Genomic DNA, 21,056 nt, shown 5'->3' with positions numbered 1-21,056 from the left:
CAAGCGATGTTACAACATCACACCATTTTTGCAAAATTTTCACTATCTACCAGTACAGTACAGTACAGGGCAAAATCGACCAGTACAGTACAGGGCAAAATTTAAAACTCTATGTCTGATCTTCAAGGCCCTTAAAGGAAATGGCCCCAAGTACCTGAAGAATAAGATGATCCTCTTCAAGGACACTAAGGTTCTCTCAAGGACTGTTACTAACCACACCCTCTCCAAAAGACATTACATGATGTGATACCTGCAAGCGAGCCTTCTCCAGAGTAGTCCCCATGGTCTGGAATGCATTTCTTGAAAGGGGCCGCTTAACACAAGACTACTTCAGGATACAGTTGAAAGCTTGGCTCTTCAACCAGGCTTTTAATGGAAGAAGTAACTAACTTGTTAGTCTCACTCACGCACAAGGAGTGACACGGGCTGCTCACAAACTCAGCAAGACATGTTTATCCACTCCTACCCTATCCGAGATAATATTTAATCATCTCTCTGACCTCATGTGCACCTTTCTTTAAATTAGTCACCTTACTTTCTAACTTCTCTTACTCTGTGATGCACGTGGAAAAGAGGAACCCGAATTATAGCTACGTCATGCAAGGTTCCACGTTAAGAGTCACGGATCAAGAAAGGGATCTAGGTGTCGTCGTTGATGATACGTTGAAACCTTCAGCTCAGTGTGCTGCTGCGGCTAAGAAAGCAAATAGAATATTAGGTATTATTAGGAAAGGAATTGTTGAGAATTGGGGGGTCCCGAGCCCCCCCCAGGAAGGCTAGAGTGACCTTAATCTGACTCCATCTCTAAATAACACTAGTACTGGGGTAATCAGGGAGTTATTGCCTCTAAGGGAGAAGTTAGGTCTAAGGAAAAGATACCAGCCTTATGACAAGTTATACAATGCATTTATACTTACAGCCTTTGATCATTAAGTGAAGCCCACAAATCATCATTTGGAATGAGGAGTTTATTTGCTAAGGTATAAGTCAAATCAGTGATTGACAACAGGCATGTACAATCAATTAATTATAGGAATATAATAAGCTGCAAACAGGTGTTAATTATTTGCTAATGTTTTATAATTTCTTTCACCAATTAGAGGTTTTACAAGGGAAAGCAATTAGGTAATTTGTCAATTCTGCTGGACACATTGGTTTCCCTTGGAGAGAGAGTGCCAACCCTTTTCTCTCTAACTCAAACCAGGAAATACCCGGATTTTTATAGGTGCCCTCAGGATATGGGTAATATGACAGTAGATATACCTGATTGGGTCTATGCTAATGTCATGGTTGTCACTGATTGGCTCATGCTAATGAGTAGCTTCTATCTTGCTACGCCTTTCCTTTCTCACACCAGCTGACCACAATCCTGCTCACAGGAAGTCTCCCTCCTCTCTGGAACAGCTAGTTCCCTATTTTCTTTGCACCTGCTATGACTCACTTATTTCTCAACTTGTTTTTCTAACTTACATTAGAGAAAATTCCACTTTGTAACAGATACGGGCTTCCATTTTGTGTTGAAATCCTCTATTTTGTTTCCATATCTATTAACTTTTCCTAATTTAGCTTATTTAGGCCTCAATCTGGGCTACAAACTAGGCCATACTTTTCCAGTAAGCTCCCAGTTATGTCAGCCATCAGATTTCTGACTCAGCCAAGGTCTGTACTGGCCTGAGCTCTGTGACTGGGCCCTCCACCATTCCAGTGGGGGGGTCTCTGGCTGTACCATAATTATACATTCCCCACTTGTCACCCCCTCTGGGGAGGGGTGACACAAAGCTTGTCATCATCCATTCCAGAAGGTGGCAAGCTATCAAACGAGAGGGCGAGTTTTGGTCTTACAAATTGCTAGAAGGTACGGTGCGAGACAGGAAACTTCATTCTCAGGTGATATATTATTTGTGCATATGGAATTCCCTTTATATTACCCAATCCCTTGGGCCTTAATCCTGATGTTACCCCTCTTGAGGTAATAGCAATTTCAGGTGGATCATACTAATAAACACTTTCAGGTCTTTCTATGACGTCTGTTATATCTGTTGCATAGCGCATGGAGAGATAATCTAATGTATCTATCTCAGTGGTCCTCGGAAGGAATAGTGGTTTTGATTAAGCATTGTTATGGTGGCTCAACAAATATATGGTTAGTACTCAGATTGCAAGCTGTTTTAGGTTGTAGGTATTCAGAATCCTTAAACAGGTCGGAATTCCTGGACCTTACTATTACTCATCATTAGCATCCAATCATGAGCACCAAAAAGTGGATAGCAAGTATGAGGTTGCCTCATACAGCAAAAAATGGTCAATCCTAGGAAAATTTATATTAACAAAGGTCATGCATGGAACTTGACATATGCATAATGACCTAGAAGTATGGGAAGCATTTCATATATCCTTTACCCCACTTGGAGCTTAGTCAAACCTACAGAAAGATATGCAGCTTAAGTAAGCCTATACCAGAGTTAAACAATTGCATAACTGGTTGATATTAACAGGGTTTACACCTACATTATGATATCATAGCCAGTATTAGGGTTTGATGTTACCCTTGTATCTGAGCAATATCAACTTCAATTTAAATTACATAAACAGAAATAACGGGGAAAGTCTTAGAAAAACAATTAGAACAATAAAGGAAATAATAGGAAAATAAAAATAAAACCTTTTCAATATATAGACAGGATTACTGCTAAACTACAAATAAAACAAAATATGAATCTATAATGTCCATAAACAGCAACAGTAATTCTCAAATTAAGTATCAGTTCTGAATTCTCTTTCATCGATCATGGTTGAGGCGGTGGAAGTGCAGAAGAATCTGGACGGAGATCTGGAAGATCTAACAGGGCTGGATTTTCACAGCAACTTGGGCAAGGAATCAGTAGAAGGAATTGGGATTTGCAGAATGTATCCCCACTTCTGGCTTGCATAATGTGCCAGACAGATTGGTAATCATTACGAAGACATGATCAAATAACAATGGTTAAGTATATGGAACAAAAGAAAAGGGTACCAAAAAAAAACAATAAAAATTAAAATTTAGAGACGATGTTGATTGTTCAAGATATTGAGGTATGGAGGGTCAGGAATATGGTGCACAAAAATAGTCAAAAGGCATGGGCAATGCGTTGCAATCTATCGCCAATAGGTATGGAATCTTCACCTGCGATGACTAACATTCACCAAGGGTTGGGCCCTCAGTTGCAGGAGGCCAGCAGGACTTACGAGCTAGATGATTCAGAAAGAAGGGTAACTTAGGAAATAGTCATAGTCAAAGCAGAAGACTAATGTGAAGAAATTTAAAACTCATAACTAGTCCAGGTGATGGAAGTATCTTCTGGAATCACGGTCGCTGTCTGTTGTAACAGAGAGCTCATACGTAAAGTGACATGTATGTTCTGGAAAAGATGAGCCTGCAAAAATATTTAATATAGCAGAATATTTAAGAGCATAACCAAGAAGGTCTAAATTAAGGACATCATTTGGACAAAAGAAAATTCTCATTGGAAAAGTTGGCACTTCTTTTTCTTGCCAGAGGTCAATTGTAGCAGAAGTACCAAACTGGAATAGAGGCGGTAGATCAGAAATTGAATTAGCAGTCTTCACTCAACCTACAGGACTTAATAAATAGAGCTAATATAAGAAGTAATATCAAGTAGTCAAATCTCAACACAGGACCATTAGAAAGAAAAATCAAAGAATGCATTGTTAGTTCCTTGGGGCACCAGTAGGTGGAGCATAGTCTCAATACATAAAATCACAAGTTACAAGTAGAAAACAATTTTTCTCTGTAGATGAGATGTTGCTGGCACAGGAAGTCAGCAGAGTTTGAGGAAACATTGTGGTCAGAGTCTGCTCCAGGAAAATACAGCCTTTAACATGATATTTTAAAAGGATAGAGAAAAGGCAATATCAGAAAAGAAAGATGTAAAAACTATATATTTCTATGAGGCCTCCTCATGTGACCCTTACAAGGTTCAAATAGGTCAAATGAGAAGGACAATAACCTATAGTCCTCTTGTAATAGTTCACAGCCAATTTGGAAAATAAAAATTATATTTAATTGTAATTTGATCATTTCTATGCTTTCACAATTTGGGCCCTAAATTATGACAGCATATCAAGATTCACATTCAGAGGGATAGCTAAAAATAAGCTTATATATTCCCAGGAATCAATTTATAGTTTAAAGTATATTTTAAATACAGAGGAGGAGCCACTTTATCAGCAGGAGACAAGTAGTAGCATTTCTTAAAACATTTTAGTAAAATTCAAAAAAATCAAAGATATAGTAACAATTTTTATTAATGCAATAAATGCCTACAATTAACCAATAGGATATGTTCATATAGACCAGTATGATAAATGGAACAGCTTGTAAACCTACATTGTAGGATAACACAGAATCACAGAAAAACCCATCTAGCTATTAAAAATCTGAAACACGTAATGAATTCCTTTATCATATACTGAGTCCAAAGCATTTGTAAAGATGAACTTTAGAGAAAATAAGAACTACAAGGGTTAATCTCTGTCATTCGGTCCTAAGGAAATCACGAAATAACGGTGCTTCCTGAGTTTACTGCTCACTGCAAGCATTGGATATTATGGTGACTGAAAATAGATCTATACATCAGACAAAAACTGTAAGTTTAAGTTTTCGTATTAAAACTTTATGCTGGTGTAATTAGTCTTCATAGAATTAATACTTCAGGAGAGAAAAAGAGGAAAAGAAGGTTATTACTTTATCTGTTTTCCATAGGTACGGTTCACAATAAAAAGGAAATTGGCAATTGTAGCTAGTCTTATTTGAACATAGCTCTGAAATAATAGCAACCTGAATTTCTTTAGTTCTGATTTACCAGTCAATTATGTTATGCAAGGGTTAATCTCTAAACCCTATTGCATAGATAATAAGGCAGGCACTGTAGTATTAGGGAATCCAGAAACAAAATTTAACAGCGCCATTTGGGGTTTGAGAATCAAAAAGTGGTGGATAACTCTATACAATAATATACAAAACTATAAATCTTTAAGAGGCAGGGAAGGAAGTTTGAAAGTAGTAGATAAGACGTGAAAAGAAAAAATTAAAACAGTTAATTCATTATTACGGAACACATCCCCAATAAAAAGCCAGGAAGTGAACATCGGCAGTAGTTATTTTAAACAACGTCACAAATAAACAGTGTTTTAGATGGCATATAATATAGAACCTTTTATAGTAAATATCTGGAATAATTATGCAATTTTCAAAGAACACATACACGGATGCACACCTATAAAATTAAAACTGTAAGTGGATCTCTGTTACTAAAAAGTTTGTCATATGATACCTGAATAAGTATCATGTCCGGTATATCTGTCTTATCCAGATTTAGAATCCGGATGTGAGTACCGGAGCTAACAAAGATAAATTATCGTAAACCCTTAATCTATTTATAGCTAGTAGAACTAAAAAGTGCTTGCTTTTCTAGTGAAAGCAATTTACCGGAAGTAAATAACAACAATCTATTTAAAATCATGTCACAAATTAAACAAACATTGCTTAAATGAAATAATATACAATCCTGGAGAAAAAATACACTTCTTTGAGATTTACTACCACTGTAGTTGATAGGCAGTCTCTCAGAGTAACCTTAAAGCACTAATTTAAAAATAAAAAAATGATTCCTTAATAATTAGCTGGTTTAATATATGCCATTTATCACAGGACACACAGGAACATATAGACGTAAAATTAAAACTGTAACCTAATCCTGATACGTAGAAAACTTAAAGTTCAGAAGAGGAAGCAAGATATTTCTAAATGTAGCTCAAAACCTAGCATTGGAATTTTGCACGGTTAAGGAGTTGTTTAGGGTTTCAAAACAAAAAACATAAAAATAAATATTCCAGTAGCCAATTACAAGTCACAACACACAGACAGAAGAGGAAAACCACACTCATACACAGACACAGTTATTGTCCCACATACAGAGGTGTCCCTGTGTATTGAGGACAAAATCTTAATCCTAAATTTGGTAAAATAAAACATTTAAATTAGAGCTAATCCAACAGGCCATGAAAGTATACAAAGGCAAGTTCCATAGCAACACATACAATAAATGAAAATATACTCACGATTCATGCAATGTAATCTCCAGCACAGAAAATCAGTTGGCGGGATCACTATGCCCTTCCGAACTCTCGGTATAGGGAGGTCAACCGCAAAATAGAAAGGTTTGTTTTGGACGGAAAATCCTTACTAGAGATCTGAATAAATGTCAGATCACCAGTATCTGGTGTTGGGTGCGGAGAGGAGGATATGATATAATGGGTAGTGAACAACATCACCCAATATGTATAATAACGGGACCTAGTGAGCAAGGGTCTACAAATAAGCTTCAGACCTGTAATTTGCTATAGAAAAATGAACTAGATTAATAATAATATATATTGACCAGTCCAAGGTCAGTGGTTGAAAAGGCCGCTTCACAGATTGCAGGGAGACCTAGAAATGATAATGTGCTAACAGTTTACAAAAACATGCGATGATTATCCTGATAGTAGAACATGCAGAGACATAACACAATCATACTCACGCATCTATTAATGTACTCCAACATAGGGACCCGAAATGAAAATTACTAATTGGCGGAAAGCTCAACGCTTTGACCGCAAGTGACATTAGGAGAAAGCAAGACAAAAACTGTAAACAGAAATATGCCTAGAGAGACAGTACAAAAGTAAATAAATACGTAGTGTCAGCTATTATATATTTATACTACTCTATCCCAAATTAATAAATACTACTCTCCAGAGTGTGCTTCTAAAGACAGGAGTAATCCCAGATTATCTGTCTGCCAACAACTGTCCCGGTTATCAGCCATGGGCTCCAACCCATGATAAAGCCCCCAAAAAGGGACATTGCTAACACTCCCAAAAAGAACCCAAAAAACCAGCGAATAAGGTCTCATGAGTTGAAGAGCAGCGGTCCAATGGGTCCCGCTGATTAGCTACAACATAATCACCCCAATGGACCTTAAGTGGTCTACAAACCACTCAGGGGTCTACAAACCCTTAGCGCTACAACGCTGTAAAATGAAAATTTTATAGGTTAGGCTCTCCCGCGTATACAACTAACCATTTCTAAAATTTTGAATGCCCGAGTCAACCTGTACACATTCGCAATGAAAGGCGCTAGACGTCTCTGTATTGCCCCCACGCTCATCTGTACTAGGTAACTCATATGTGGGCAATAAGGCCGAATCCGCAGGCCACTCCGAAAATGGAATGGAAGTCTGCTCCTACTAATTGAGATACCGTCATCCATTGAAGGATCACCTCCAATGGGTGTAAGCCCCAGGCATCGATATCAAACCCAATGGTTATAGCGTGACACTGGTTTATAAGAGAAAAAAAAAAAATAGAAATAAATAATAAAAAAATTAAAAATAAAAATATAGCATATCCCAGGGAAGAGCCCCTGAAACAAACTGCAAAAGTGGTAAAAATAAAGTAGATGTAATAATAAAATAAAGTAAAAAAAAAAAGGAAATTGAAAGAAAGATTTGTAACTCTGAACACATGTAAGCTCTTCGGGAAAGGTACTACCATAAAAAAGTCATTAGTTGGATCACATAAGCCAGAAACAAAAATGTGAAAAATTTCACGTTCATCGATCGCTAGACAATATGTCTTCCACTCAACAAACCACGAGAAGGAAACTCAAGAGCATTAAAGAGGACACAAAAAATTGAGCAAGGACGGGGCAAATAATAAAAATAAAATCATTCATACAGTTATACCTGTGGTACTATAGGAAAGTATTTTATATGTAAAGATAAAGTGGAGAAATAAAGAAATAAAAAAGTTGTGTAGCTATGACCATAAAATTAAAACACAAAACTTGAGCATCGCAGTTCAAGCATAAAAGTCTGAAAAAATATCTGACATGCAGAAAATAGGGAAGTGGGTGGGACTTAGAGATTGATGGACAGGCATTGCGGACCATTAATCAAGCAGCTTTATATTCTCCCTAGTACCGGGGAGTAAAGGAACGAGCAATAAACAAACAAAATGAAAAAAAATGAAAGCAAAAAGACATTCGTACACTGCAGCATGTAGAGAAATGCACATACAACGAACTCTGCAGACCACTAAATAACTCATCAGAAGATAAGTAATTTTACAACTTTGATGCTTACGGAGAAGAAGTACTAGTAAATCTAATTAAGCAGATTAAACTTGCGTAAAGCTGTAAATGCGATACAACAGGAAACAATGCCATAAATGAGCTATGTATAAAATGTGAACACAATATTACTGTACCAAAAACAGTTTCGGGCAAACAGTTCTACAGGAAATGAATGCATATTAATCATGTCGAACAGAAACCATGTCCTAAGCTAAGTCCCGGAGCCAAAAATACCTCATTAATAAGGGCTAAAAATACATAAATAGCTTCTAAGTCATATTATCATGAAACTACATTGCAGATAGTCACTTCCATTACCCCTTCAAATGCTGCATCTATGTGTCCAGATACAAAAAAACGGACTCACACAGCTATAGTTAAAATATTACATTGCAAAATATCAAATGTAAATATCCTTATAATAGTCTTTAGTTAGAATGCTAACAATCAATTGCTTATAATAATATCCAACTAATGATCCAAGAAATGTATTTCACAATAGAGATATATAAAAAAACAGTGAAAGACAGGGTAGAGAGAGACGTATCAGGGGTGTGCCCAAAGGATGGAGTGACACCAATGGTCACGCCCCAAGGTACGCCCATAGTGGGCGTGTAAATGAGAAAAGAAAAAGTATTATTAACACGGAAGATGGTGGCAAAGATGAGGATGTTATAATGCCTTTGTATCACTCCATGGTGCGACCACACCTCGAATATTGTGTTCAATTCTGGTCGCCGCATCTCAAAAAAGATATAGTGGAATTAGAAAAGGTGCAGAGAAGGGTGATGAAAATGATAAAGGGGATGGGATGACTTCCCTATGAGGAAAGGCTAAAGCGACTAGGGCTCTTCAGCTTGGAGAAAAGGCGGCTGAGGGGAGATATGATAGAGGTCTATAAAATAATGAGTGGAGTTGAACGGGTAGATGTGGAGCATCTGTTCACACTTTCCAAAAATACTAGGACTAGGGGGCATGCGATGAAGCTACAATGTAGTAAATTTAAAACGAATCGGAGAAAATTTTTCTTCACTCAACGCATAATTAAACTCTGGAATTCGTTGCCAGAGAATGTGGTAAAGGCGGTTAGCTTAGTGGAGTTTAAAAAAGGTTTGGACGGCTTCCTAAAGGAAAAGTCCATAGATCGTTATTAAATCGACTTGGGGAAAATCCACTATTTCTGGGATAAGCAGTATAAAATGTTTTGCACATTTTTGGGATCTTGCTGGGTATCTGTGACCTGGATTGGCTACTGTTGGAAACAGGATGCTGGGCTCGATGGACCTTTGGTCGTTCCCAATATGGCAATACTTATGTACTTATGTTACCTATCTATATGTTCCATCTTTGCTTATACCCTACACTGTCAATTAAAATTTTCTATTACATATTGTGTTGACATTGTAAGTAGTATACAATGCCATACTTTGTATTGTTATTTGAATATTTTTACTGTTGGAATTGTCTATTGCTCATGTTTGATTTATTTTTACTACAGTAAAAACTGTTGCATGTTGGTATGCCGGTGCATTAACACTCCCATCGTCCTCCATTCACTTGTTCAGAATTCCAATTGGACCTGTACCCAGTTCCCATTGCCGTGGTGTCATTCTTGACTCATCCTTATCGTTATTGCCACAAATTTCAACACCACCTTGAGTGAATTCCTTCAAAAAGGAGGCAAATAAATACTAATAAATAAATACATTTCTTTTTTTGGGGGGGGGGAGTGCTGCTTTAACTTCTTTGTTGCTTGTTTGTGATAATGGGGTTTTTTATGCCGGGTTGGGACAATGGAGTACTTCGCACTTGGGAGGCCGCGGGTTATTACCTTCTTAGAATCGGGTGGGGGTGTGGTGGTTTTGCAGCCGTTTAATGATCTTCCCCCCTGTATTGATATACTGTACTGGAGCCGCCTTTGCCTACTGTCAGTTGTGTCGTCATGTCTGCTTCTTGGGACTTTTACCAGTTACTGTACGGTTTGGCAATAAGTTTTGCCCTTTTTTTTCCTGGGGTTTCTGAGGACTGTTTGACTGTAGCAGGATTACATAAGGCTTTTCAGTCCTTGGATTCTGTTAGACAGTATGGCCTTCTTCAACAGGCATGAGAGAGAGAGGAGGCTTTTCCTCTGGAAATGTTGAATTTTCCATGATTGGTGAAACATATCTTTCAGGTGGCTCACAATGCTGATTATTGTGTCTATATCTGGTTTTACATCAAGCTTATTTTTTCCCCTCAACAGACCTTTAAAGCCTGGATCGTAGCATCCCTGGCTTATGCAAAGTGTGATTCGGGGTAGGGTACCTTATTTCAAGTTTTTTGGGCCTGTCCTCACATTGCCGCCTCTTGGGAGGGTATTGCTGACTACCTTAGTTGGTTGTTGGGGTCTCAGATCAGTCTCTCTTATGCGAGTTGGGTTTTGCATTATGGGGGTGACTTGGGTATTCAGGGTAGGGGCCCTAGACTGTTTCTACATAAAGCGGCTGTAGTGGGTAAGAAATGTATCCTTCAGCAGTGGATTGCCTTGGAGGGTCCCTCCCACTGGCAATAGAGGAATCAGCTGCATACACTTATGTTATAGGAAGCTTGTAAAGCTCACCTATAAATGTTCTGAACGTATTTTTGGAGATCTGGCTCCCCTGTGTTCAGTCTCTTAATCCAAGATTCTGGAGTTTGATTCTGGGTTGAGATGGTAGGGTAGGGTAATCAGGGATTGGAGGGGTAGATATTCAAGTCAGGTCCTAGTCTGGGACTGGGTGGGTAGGGGTGAGGGGAGACTATAAGAGTCCAGGTCTTCCTCCCTCTTTTTGGGTGGGTATTGTTGTTGAGTTTTTTTCTTACTGTGTAATTTATTCTTGCCATTTTGTACTGTTTTTCTAATAAAAAAATTATATTTCATAAGGCACTGATTTACTGACCTTTGTTTATTTGTAGATACAGAATGGGAAGAGATAAGTTTTTAAAAGAGCTGATGCAGACCTTTGAAGGGATTCACCTCCCCCTCCTCCCCTCTGTTGAAATTAATCAGGGACAATGTGGGTGGGGGAGGGGGTGAGAGAGGTCTCAGCTTCTACGTTTTTGTGTTGATGCCTAGCTTCATAGACAATGTGTTGAGGGCCGGATGTACTGTAAATTGTTTTTGTTGCATTGCTGTGCACCTGTCAAAGACTATTCACTAGCATCTTTACGTCTTTTTGAAATAATCATTCTGTAATTGTTAAATGCTTTTTTTAATAATTCGTTCAATTTGTTTTCAAAGGCTACTTCTGTTCCAAATTTTTCATACACGGGAGCACGGCTGTGTAATTATCTATCTCATCAACTTACTATTAACCCACAAAATGGAAATTTCAGGCAACTGTTGCTGAAAAGGTTAGTGACAAATGTTATTTTGTTATATTTTATTTTATGGAATGATGGTGAGTATATCTTCAATTTGCCTTTAATTACAGAAGTAGGAAAGAACTACTTTATAGTTAGTGCTTTCATTACTGATTAAACGGACTAAGCAGTGTACATACTACAAAGATAGAAGAAAAAGTGAAAAAAAGGAACTCCATATTTTGATAGGAAAGCACAAACACACCGTATCAAGACATGGACAACAGGTGGAGGAAGATAAAGGGGAAATAAAATCAACATGTAAGGGGGAAGAGACAAAAGGAAAGACATAATAACTAAAATTTAATCGGCATCCCTTATATATCTGGGACTCCGAAAGCCTGTATAAACAGCCAGGTTGTGAGTTCAGATTTGAACTTTTTAAAAGTGTTGCTGCGAAGGGAAAGGGGGAGATTTGTTCCAGACGTGAAGTAAGAGAAAGAAAAAAGCACAGTGTCTCATAGATTCTAGATAAGCAAATTTTGGATTTGGGAGAATCAGGCAATGGTCGTTAACAGACTGGAGAACTCTCGCTGGAGAATAAGGAATTGTGGGAGAAGAGAGATAGTGGGATAAACTTACACGGAGAGCTTTGAATGTCGATGTAGCAACCTTGTAAATGATACGTTGGTGAACCAGTAACCAATAGAATTGCTTTAACAAAGGTGATGTATGGTCATAGCGGTGTGCACAGCATAGTAAATGAATTGCAGTGTTTTCTAGAGTTTATAACTTCTTTAATGATGATTGGGGTAAATCTGCATAAATGATATTGCAATAATCCAAACAAGATGTGAAAAAAGATAGAACAAGTGCATGTAACTGATTTAAGTAAAAAAAGTGGCAAATTGCCCATATTTTCCAAAAATGTAGAAAAAAAGACTGTATAGGTGACAAATTTATTTATTTATTATTTATTTATTTATTGCATTTGTAGCCCACATTATCCCACCTTTTTGCAGGCTCAATGTGGCTTACAGGGTGTTAATATGGTATAGTCATTACATAATCTTAAATACAGTCGGTAATAAACTGGAGGTAGAAGAGGAATTAGTTAGAAGGTATTAGGTAAGGTCGTGTTAGAGGTGTTTTGAAGCGTTTGGGTGGTATACAGAGTAATTTGTTTCATCAAGGATTATTTTTGTAGGCCTTGTTGAAGAGATATGTCTTCAAAGATTTGCGAAAGCTGGTTAAGTTGTCCGTGGTTTTCAGGGTCATGGGTAGTGCGTTCCATAACTGTGTGCTTTTGTACGCAAAGGTAGTAGCGTATGCCTGTTTGTATTTAATTCCTTTACAGCTGGGGAAGTTCAAATTGAGAAACTTGTGGGCCGATCTTCTGGCATTTCTGGGTGGTAAGTCTATTAGGTTCAGCATGTAGAGTGGGGCCTCTGCGTGAATGATTTTGTATACGGTCGTGCAGATCTTGAACTCAATTCATTCCTTGAGCGGGAGCCAGTGCAGTTTCTCTCTTAGGGGCTTTGTGCTTTCGTATTTGGTTTTTCCAAAGATGAGACGGGCTGCGGTGTTCTGGGCTGTTTGGAGTTTTTTAATGTTCTGTTCAATAACGATAACGATTGTCTGTGGCAATAACGATAAGGATGAGTCATGACACCAAGGTAATGGAAACTGGGTACAGGTCTAATTGGAATTCTGAACAAGTGAATGGAGGACGACAGGAGTGTTAATGCACCAGCAAACCAACATGCAACGGTTTTATCCATATTGAGTACTGAATGGTGTTCTTTTATCCATGATGTGACTGAATCAAGACAGGATTGCAAAGGTTCAAGTGATGGGGATAGTGGGGAAGTAGGAAAAAGTAAAAGAATATTAGCCTATATGTGGACTGAAATATCAAAAGTCTGAATCAGGGTGGCAAGGGGACTTAGAGATTGGAAAAAAGGGGTGAGAGGATTGATCCTTGGAGGACTCCGCAATGCAGTTCCTGTCTCGCAGAGATAATATCAGAGATACAAACTTGGAAAAACTGATGAGATAAAAATAAGGTAAACCAGGGTAGATTCTTTTTATGTTGGGTTCCCTTTTTATAGAATCACCATAAGAAAAATTCAGAGATATATTTTCCTTAACCTGACCAGACCTGTCCAGAACCTAAGGATTGTGTCTGTCAGCCAGCAGATGTGGAGACAGAGATCCTAGAATTCTGAGCTTTATCCTATAAGGCAGCGATTTTCAACCTTTTTCATCTCGTGATGCACCTACGAGGCACAAAAACTGTCAAGGCACACAGTCAGTTTTTAAGAATATATATTAGGGTTGAGCAGTGATTAAAAATGTTCATCTCAATCTTGTGATTAATCGCAATTAGTCACGGTGCGCATTTTGGGCATTTCTCTCACCCTTTCCTACTGGCTCTCTCAGATTGAGCACAAACATTTCTATCTCTCATCCTCTGTTTCTTTCTGTGCCCTCCTCCTGAGCCTTCACCCAGATTTTTTTTCTGTGCCCCCCTCCCCAGCCTTCAGCAAATTCTCTCATGCCTGCCTCCCCAGCCTTCGCCCAGTTTCTCTCATTCTCTCTTCACCCAGCCTTCACCCAAATTCTCTCATGCCCCCTCTCTCCGCATTTTCTCCTTTTCCTCGCTGCCTCAAAATCCATTTTCTTCCCCTGCACAGTAACCAGTCTCTGCAGATACTTGAGCTGCGCTGTGCAGGACGTTGGGGAAGTCTAACGGTTTCAAGTCACGTTACTGTCGTGGTACTTGAAACTGCGAGACTTCCCCAACTTCCTGCAGAGCCTGTTTGCCGTGCAGGGGAAGAAAATGGACTTTGAGGCATCGTTTCACCTTTTGGCCTTGCATCGGCTCCAAGGATTTTTACCAAGTGTCTAGCAGTAGTCATAGCATTGCTACACAGACTGGAAGTTCATGTGTTCTCTTATCTCGACGATTGGCTGGTGAAGAGCACCTCGGAGGACGATACTCAGGAGTTCGGAACTACTAGGATTCATTATGAACTACCGCAAGTCCCATCTCCAGCGCGTTCAACAGTTGGAGTTCATAGGAGCCCTGCTCGACACGAGGACTGTTCAAGCCTACCTCCCAGACACGCGTGCGGATAATCTTGTTTCCCTGGTGTCCAAGGTTCGGGCATCGCAGCAGGTCACAGCTTGGTTGAGACTGTTGGGCCACTTGACTTCCACAGTGTATGTTATACTCATGGCATGCTTGCACATGTGATCAGCTCAATGGACCCTGGCTTCTCAGTGATATCAAGCCATTGGAAGTCTAGAAGATGTCATCCAAGTGTCCCCGGAGCTTGCACGCTCCATTCAATGGTGGATGATTCAGTCCAATTTTACTCTGGGACTTCCATTCCAAATTCCTCAGCCGTAAAAGGTGCTGATGATGGATGCATCTCTCCTGGTTTGGAGAGCTCATGTAGATGGGCTTCACACTCAAGGAGCTTGGTCCTTCCTGGAGGTTCGAGGCTTTCAGAGATTGGACGTCTTGTTTGATTATTCTAATTCAGACAGTCAGGTTGCAATGTATTACACCAACAAACAGTGGGGGCATCGAATCTCGACCTCTGTGTCAGGAAGCCGTCCAGATGTGGTATTGGGCTTGCTAGTACGGCATGTTTCTCCAAACCACTTATCTGGTGGGTGTAAACAACGACCTGGCCAACAGGCTGAGCAGGATCATGCAACCGCACAAGTGTTCTCGTCATATGGGCGTAGCCCGCAAGATCTTCCGAGTGTAGGGCACCCCCTCGATCTTTTTGCCACTCAGATCAACCACAAGGTCCCTCAGTTCTGTTCCAGGCTTCAGGCCCACGACAGGCTATTTGTCAAATACCTTCCTTCTACTTTGGGGGACAGGCCTTCTGTATGCGTATCCTCCAATACCTCTAGTGGGAAAGACTTTGTTGAAACTCAAGCAAGACCATGGAACCATGATAATGATTGCGCCGTTTTGTCCACGGCAGATATGGTTCCCTCTTCTTCTGGAATTGTCTCCAATTGGAGATTGGAGTCTTTTCTGACCCTCATCACACAGAACGAGGAGTCGCTTCTACATCACAACCTCCAGTCTCTGTCTCACGGCGTGGATGTATTTGCTTCCTTTGGTTTTTTGGAGGGTGTCTCCCGAGTCTTGCTGGCTTCCAGGAATGATTCCACTAGGAGCTGTTATTCTTTTGAATGGAGGAGGTTTGCTGTCTGGTGTGACAGCAGGGCCATAGACCCCCTATCTTGTCTTACACAGACCTTGCTTGAATACAGTCTACACTTATTGGAGTCTGGTCTAAAGACCAACTCCGTAAGGGTTCACTTTAATGCAATTAGTGCTTATCATCAACGTGTAGAAGGTAAGCCTATCTATGTACATCCTTTAGTTCGCTTCATGAGAGGTTTGCTTTTGTCAAAGCCCCTTGTCAGACTTCCACCAGTGTCATGGGATCTCAGCTTCGTTCTCACTCAGCTGATGAAAGCTCCTTTTCAGCCATTTAATTCCTGCCGTCTGGAGTACTTGACCTGGATGGTCATTTTCTTGGTAGCTTATTTCAGTTTGTAGGGTCAGCGAGCTTCAGGCCTTAGTGGTGGATGTAGCTTATACTAAGTTTCATCACAACAGAGTAGTCCTCTGCATGCACCCTAAGTTCCTGCCGAAGGTGATGTCGGAGTTCCATCTGAACCAGTTGATTGTCTTGCCAATGTTCTTTCTCTGCCTTCATGCCCATCCTGGCAAAAGCAGCCTTCACATCTTGGACTGCAAGAGAGCGTTGGCCTTTTACATGCAGCGGGCGAAGCTCTGCAGACAGTCTACCCAGCTTTTTGTTTCTTTTGATCCCAACAGGATGGGGGTTGCCATCGGGAAACGCACCATATTCAGTTGGCTAGCAGATAGCATTTCCTTCGCTTATGCCCAGGCTGGGCTGGCTTTGGAAGGTCATGTCACAGTTCATAATGTGAGAGCCTTGGCAGCGTCGGAAGCCCACTTGAGGTCAGTCTCCATTGAAGAGATTTGCAAGGCTGCAGTGTGGTCTTCAGTCCACACATTCACATCTCACTACTGTCTTGAGCAGGATACCGTCACGACAGTTGGTTTGGGCAGTCAGTGTTGCAGAAACTGTTTGGCGTCTAGAATCCAACTCCACCCTCCTAGGCCCGTTTTATTTTATTCCAAGCTGCACTCTCATCTAGTTTGTGTGTAGCTTCAGGTTAATCTGTGTTAAGTCCTTGCCATTGCGAGGCCCAGTTGACCAGTGTTTGTTTTGGGTGATCCTGGATGCTAGGGATTCCCCACTTGTGAGAATAAGCAAGTCTGCTTGTCCTTGCAGAAAGCGAAGATACTTACCTGTAGCAGGTATTTTCTCCGAGGACAGCAGGCTTCTTATTGTCACAATCCCGCCCACCTCCCCTTGGAGTTGTCTATTTGCATGTTTTTGTTTGGTTTTTTGCTTTTGTATTAAACTAAGGCAGTCATGTTTGCTCGGCGGACAGAAAGGTACTCACGTATGCACGCTGGAGTGCAGCTCGCGCTCCTTAAAGCTGTAGTTTTTTTTTCTATGGCATATTTGCTGGACCGGTGGGCGACGCGGATCAGCGTCTACCCACTTGATAGAATAAGAAGCCTGCTTTCTCCGAGGACAAGCAGGCTGCTTGTTCTCACGACTGGGTGACGTCCGCGGCAGCCCCCACCAACCGGAAAAAAGCTTCGCGGGACGGTCGGCACGCAGGACACGCCCACCGCGCATGCGCGGCCGTCTTCCCGCCCGTGCGCGACCGCTCCCGCCAGTTCCTTTTTTTCCGCGCCTGGAGAGAGTCGTGCCTGTGCCGCTCTCTCTGTTTCAGCCCCGGAAAAACCGTCGCGTTTACGCGATCTTCTCTTTTTTCTTTTATATTTATTTAATTGCCGCGTGCTCCACTTTTCTTTTCAAAAAAAAAAAAAAAAGGAGCACGCGCTCCCATTTTCCCTCGCTTCCAGCGGGGATGTTGCGTTGCGGCCTGGTGGCCGCACGGTCGTTTTCCTTTTTCGAGGTGTGATTTCCGCCACCATCGACGACTTTAATTTCGCCGACGCGATTTTTCCGTCGATGTCCTCGAAGGTCCCGAGTGGATTTAAAAAGTGTGGTCGGTGCGGCCGGCCCATCTCGCAGACCGACACCCACGCTTGGTGCCTCCAGTGCCTCGGGCCGGAGCACAATTTCAAGTCGTGTCCCCTGTGTCTCGGTCTCCGGAAACGGACTCAGGTTGCGAGGCAAGTTCAACGGGACCGTATTTTTGGAACTTGCGCTGGCCCCTCGACCTCGACGGCATCGGTATCGACGCCCGGTCCTTCGGTACCGGTATCGATGCCCGAGACATCGGCACCGATGGCATCGACCCCAGGAGAACAGGTCCCGTCGGCCCGCCGGTCCTCCGGTGAGGGTAGAGGTGAGAGGCCGCGTGGGCAGTCGGCCCCGGTCACTCCCTCAGCCCATGGCCCACGGGACCGAACCCTGTCTGACCCGGTTCCTCGAGACCGAGGGGGATCCTCATCCTCCTCCTCCATGCCTCCCGGCGCCGGTGACGGGCATCGGAAGAAGGATAAGAAGCGCCGTCACCGGTCGCCCTCGATGCACATCGGAGAGGAGTCGACGCCGAAGCGTCTCCATCGAGAGGAGAGGTCCCCGTCGGTGATAGAGGTGCCGACGCAACAGGGTCCCGGCACCTCGGTGCCGTCTCCTGGCTCCCACCAGATTCGGGCACCGACACCCCTACCGGCCCCATCGCCTTTCCCGGCAGCGGGCCTGGACGAGTGCCTCAGAGCCATCCTTCCGGGGATCCTGGAAGGGCTGATGCGCCAGGCTGTGCCGGCGCCGGGGGTGCTTGCGCCCTCGGCGCCGATGACTGTGGCGCCGGCGAGCTCTAGCCCGGCGCCAGGGCCGTCGACACCGTCGCCGCTTGCGGTGCCGGTCTCGACCGCCACGCAGGTGGAGTCGACGTCGATGGAGGGAGCTCCGTCCCCGCCGGCGCGGGAGTCCGCCGCTCGACGACACCGAGACCCTGGTGCCTCGACGTCGAGCCGGGCCCGGTTCAGGACTCAGCTACATGAGCTTATGTCCGACACCGAGGATGAGGACTCGTGGGGGGAAGAGGAGGACCCTAGATATTTCTCCTCAGAGGAGTCTACGGGCCTTCCCTCGGACCCCACGCCTTCACCGGAGAGGAAACTCTCGCCCCCCGAGAGTCTCTCCTTTGCCTCCTTTGTGCGGGATATGTCTATTAGCATTCCCTTTCCCGTGGTCTCTGTGGAAGAGCCGAGGGCCGAGATGCTCGAGGTCCTCGACTATCCATCACCACCTAGAGAGTCCTCCACGGTGCCGCTGCACAATGTCCTCAAGGAGACGCTGCTTCGGAACTGGGTGCGACCTTTAACTAACCCCACCATTCCCAAGAAAGCAGAGTCCCAGTACAGGATCCACTCTGACCCAGAGCTAATGCGGCCACAATTGCCCCATGACTTGGCGGTCGTGGATTCTGCTCTCAAGAGGGCACGGAGTTCGAGGGATACCGCCTTGGCGCCCCCGGGGCGGGAGTCTCGCACTCTGGACTCGTTTGGGAGGAAGGCCTACCAATCCTCCATGCTCGTGACCCGCATCCAGTCATACCTGCTCTATATGAGCATCCACATGCGGACCTATGTGCAACAACTGGCGGACCTGGTCGAGAAGCTCCCGCCGGAGCAGTCCAGGCCTTATCAGGAGGTGGTCAGGCAGCTGAAGGCGTGCAGAAAGTTCCTGTCCAGGGGTATCTATGACACCTGTGACGGGGCATCTCGTGCTGCGGCCCAAGGTATAGTGATGCGCAGGCTCTCATGGCTGCGTGCCTCTGACCTGGACAACCGCACCCAGCAGAGACTGGCCGACGTCCCTTGCCGGGGGGATAACATTTTTGGTGAGAAGGTCGAGCAGATGGTGGACCAACTGCATCAGCGGGAAACCGCTCTCGACAAGCTCTCCCACCGGGCGCCTTCAGCATCCACCTCCACAGGTGGACGTTTTTCCCGGGCCCGGCAGGCTGCACCCTATTCTTTTGCGAAGCGTAGGTACAACCAGCCAGCCCGAAGGCCTCGTCAGGCACAGGGACAGCCCCAGCGCGCTCGTTCTCGTCAACAGCGTGCGCCTAAGCAGCCCCCTGCGCCTCCACAGCAAAAGCCGGGGACGGGCTTTTGACTGGATCCACGGGAACATAGCCGCCCTACAAGTGTCCGTACCGGACGATCTGCCGGTCGGAGGGAGGTTAAAATTTTTTCACCAAAGGTGGCCTCTCATAACCTCCGACCAGTGGGTTCTCCAAATAGTGCGGTGCGGATACGCCCTGAATTTGGCCTCCCTGCCTCCAAATTGTCCTCTTGGAGCTCAGTCTTTCAGCTCCCATCACAAGCAGGTACTTGCAGAGGAACTCTCCGCCCTTCTCAGCGCCAATGCGGTCGAGCCCGTACCACCCGGGCAGGAAGGGCAGGGATTCTATTCCAGGTACTTCCTTGTGGAAAAGAAAACAGGGGGGATGCGTCCCATCCTAGACCTGAGAGGCCTGAACAAATTCCTGGTCAAAGAAAAGTTCAGGATGCTTTCCTTGGGCACCCTTCTGCCAATGATTCAGAAAAACGATTGGCTATGTTCCCTGGATTTAAAGGACGCATATACTCACATACCGATACTGCCAGCTCACAGACAGTATCTCCGATTCCGCCTGGGCGCACGGCACTTTTAGTATTGTGTGCTGCCCTTTGGGCTCGCCTCTGCCCCACGAGTGTTTACCAAGTGCCTCGTGGTGGTAGCGGCCTACCTACGCAAGCTGGGAGTGCACGTGTTCCCATATCTCGACGATTGGCTGGTCAAGAACACCTCGGAGGCAGGAGCCCTCCGGTCCATGCAGTGCACTATTCAACTTCTGGAGCTGCTGGGGTTTGTGATAAATTACCCAAAGTCCCATCTCCAGCCAGCCCAGTCTCTGGAATTCATAGGAGCTCTGCTGAATACCCAGACGGCTCAGGCCTACCTTCCCGAAGCGAGGGCCACCAATCTCCTGGCCCTGGCTTCGCAGACCAGAGCGTCTCAGCAGATCACAGCTCGGCAGATGTTGAGACTTCTGGGTCATATGGCCTCCACAGTTCATGTGACTCCCATGGCTCGTCTTCACATGAGATCTGCTCAATGGACCCTAGCTTCCCAGTGGTTCCAAGCCACCGGGAATCTAGAAGATGTCATCCGCCTCTCCACCAGTTGCCGCACTTCACTGCTCTGGTGGACCATCCGGACCAATTTGACACTGGGACGTCCATTTCAAATTCCGCAGCCCACGAAAGTGCTGACGACGGATGCCTCTCGCCTGGGGTGGGGAGCTCATGTCGATGGGCTTCACACCCAGGGTCTGTGGTCCCTCCAGGAAAAGGATCTGCAGATCAACCTCCTGGAGCTCCGAGCGGTCTGGAACGCACTGAAGGCTTTCAGAGATCGGCTGTCCTGCCAAATTATCCAAATTCGGACAGACA

General features: G+C 43.7%; 1 protein-coding gene across 2 annotated transcripts in view; it reads left to right on the top strand.

Moving 5' to 3' along the window:
- PAIP1 (poly(A) binding protein interacting protein 1) overlaps window positions 1-21,056 on the top strand; it is a 185,932-nt gene that overhangs the window by 71,328 nt on the left and 93,548 nt on the right. For both annotated transcript variants that reach the window (XM_030193105.1, XM_030193104.1), the window contains one exon: window positions 11,436-11,548. In XM_030193105.1, coding sequence (XP_030048965.1) covers window positions 11,436-11,548 — 113 coding nt within the window. The remainder of the gene's footprint in view (window positions 1-11,435; window positions 11,549-21,056) is intronic.

This window comes from Microcaecilia unicolor, chromosome 2, assembly GCF_901765095.1.
Source record: "Microcaecilia unicolor chromosome 2, aMicUni1.1, whole genome shotgun sequence".
NCBI classification, from domain to species: Eukaryota; Metazoa; Chordata; class Amphibia; order Gymnophiona; family Siphonopidae; genus Microcaecilia; species Microcaecilia unicolor.
Note: the sequence above shows the minus strand (reverse complement) of the source record. Positions and strands in the feature narration are given on the sequence as shown.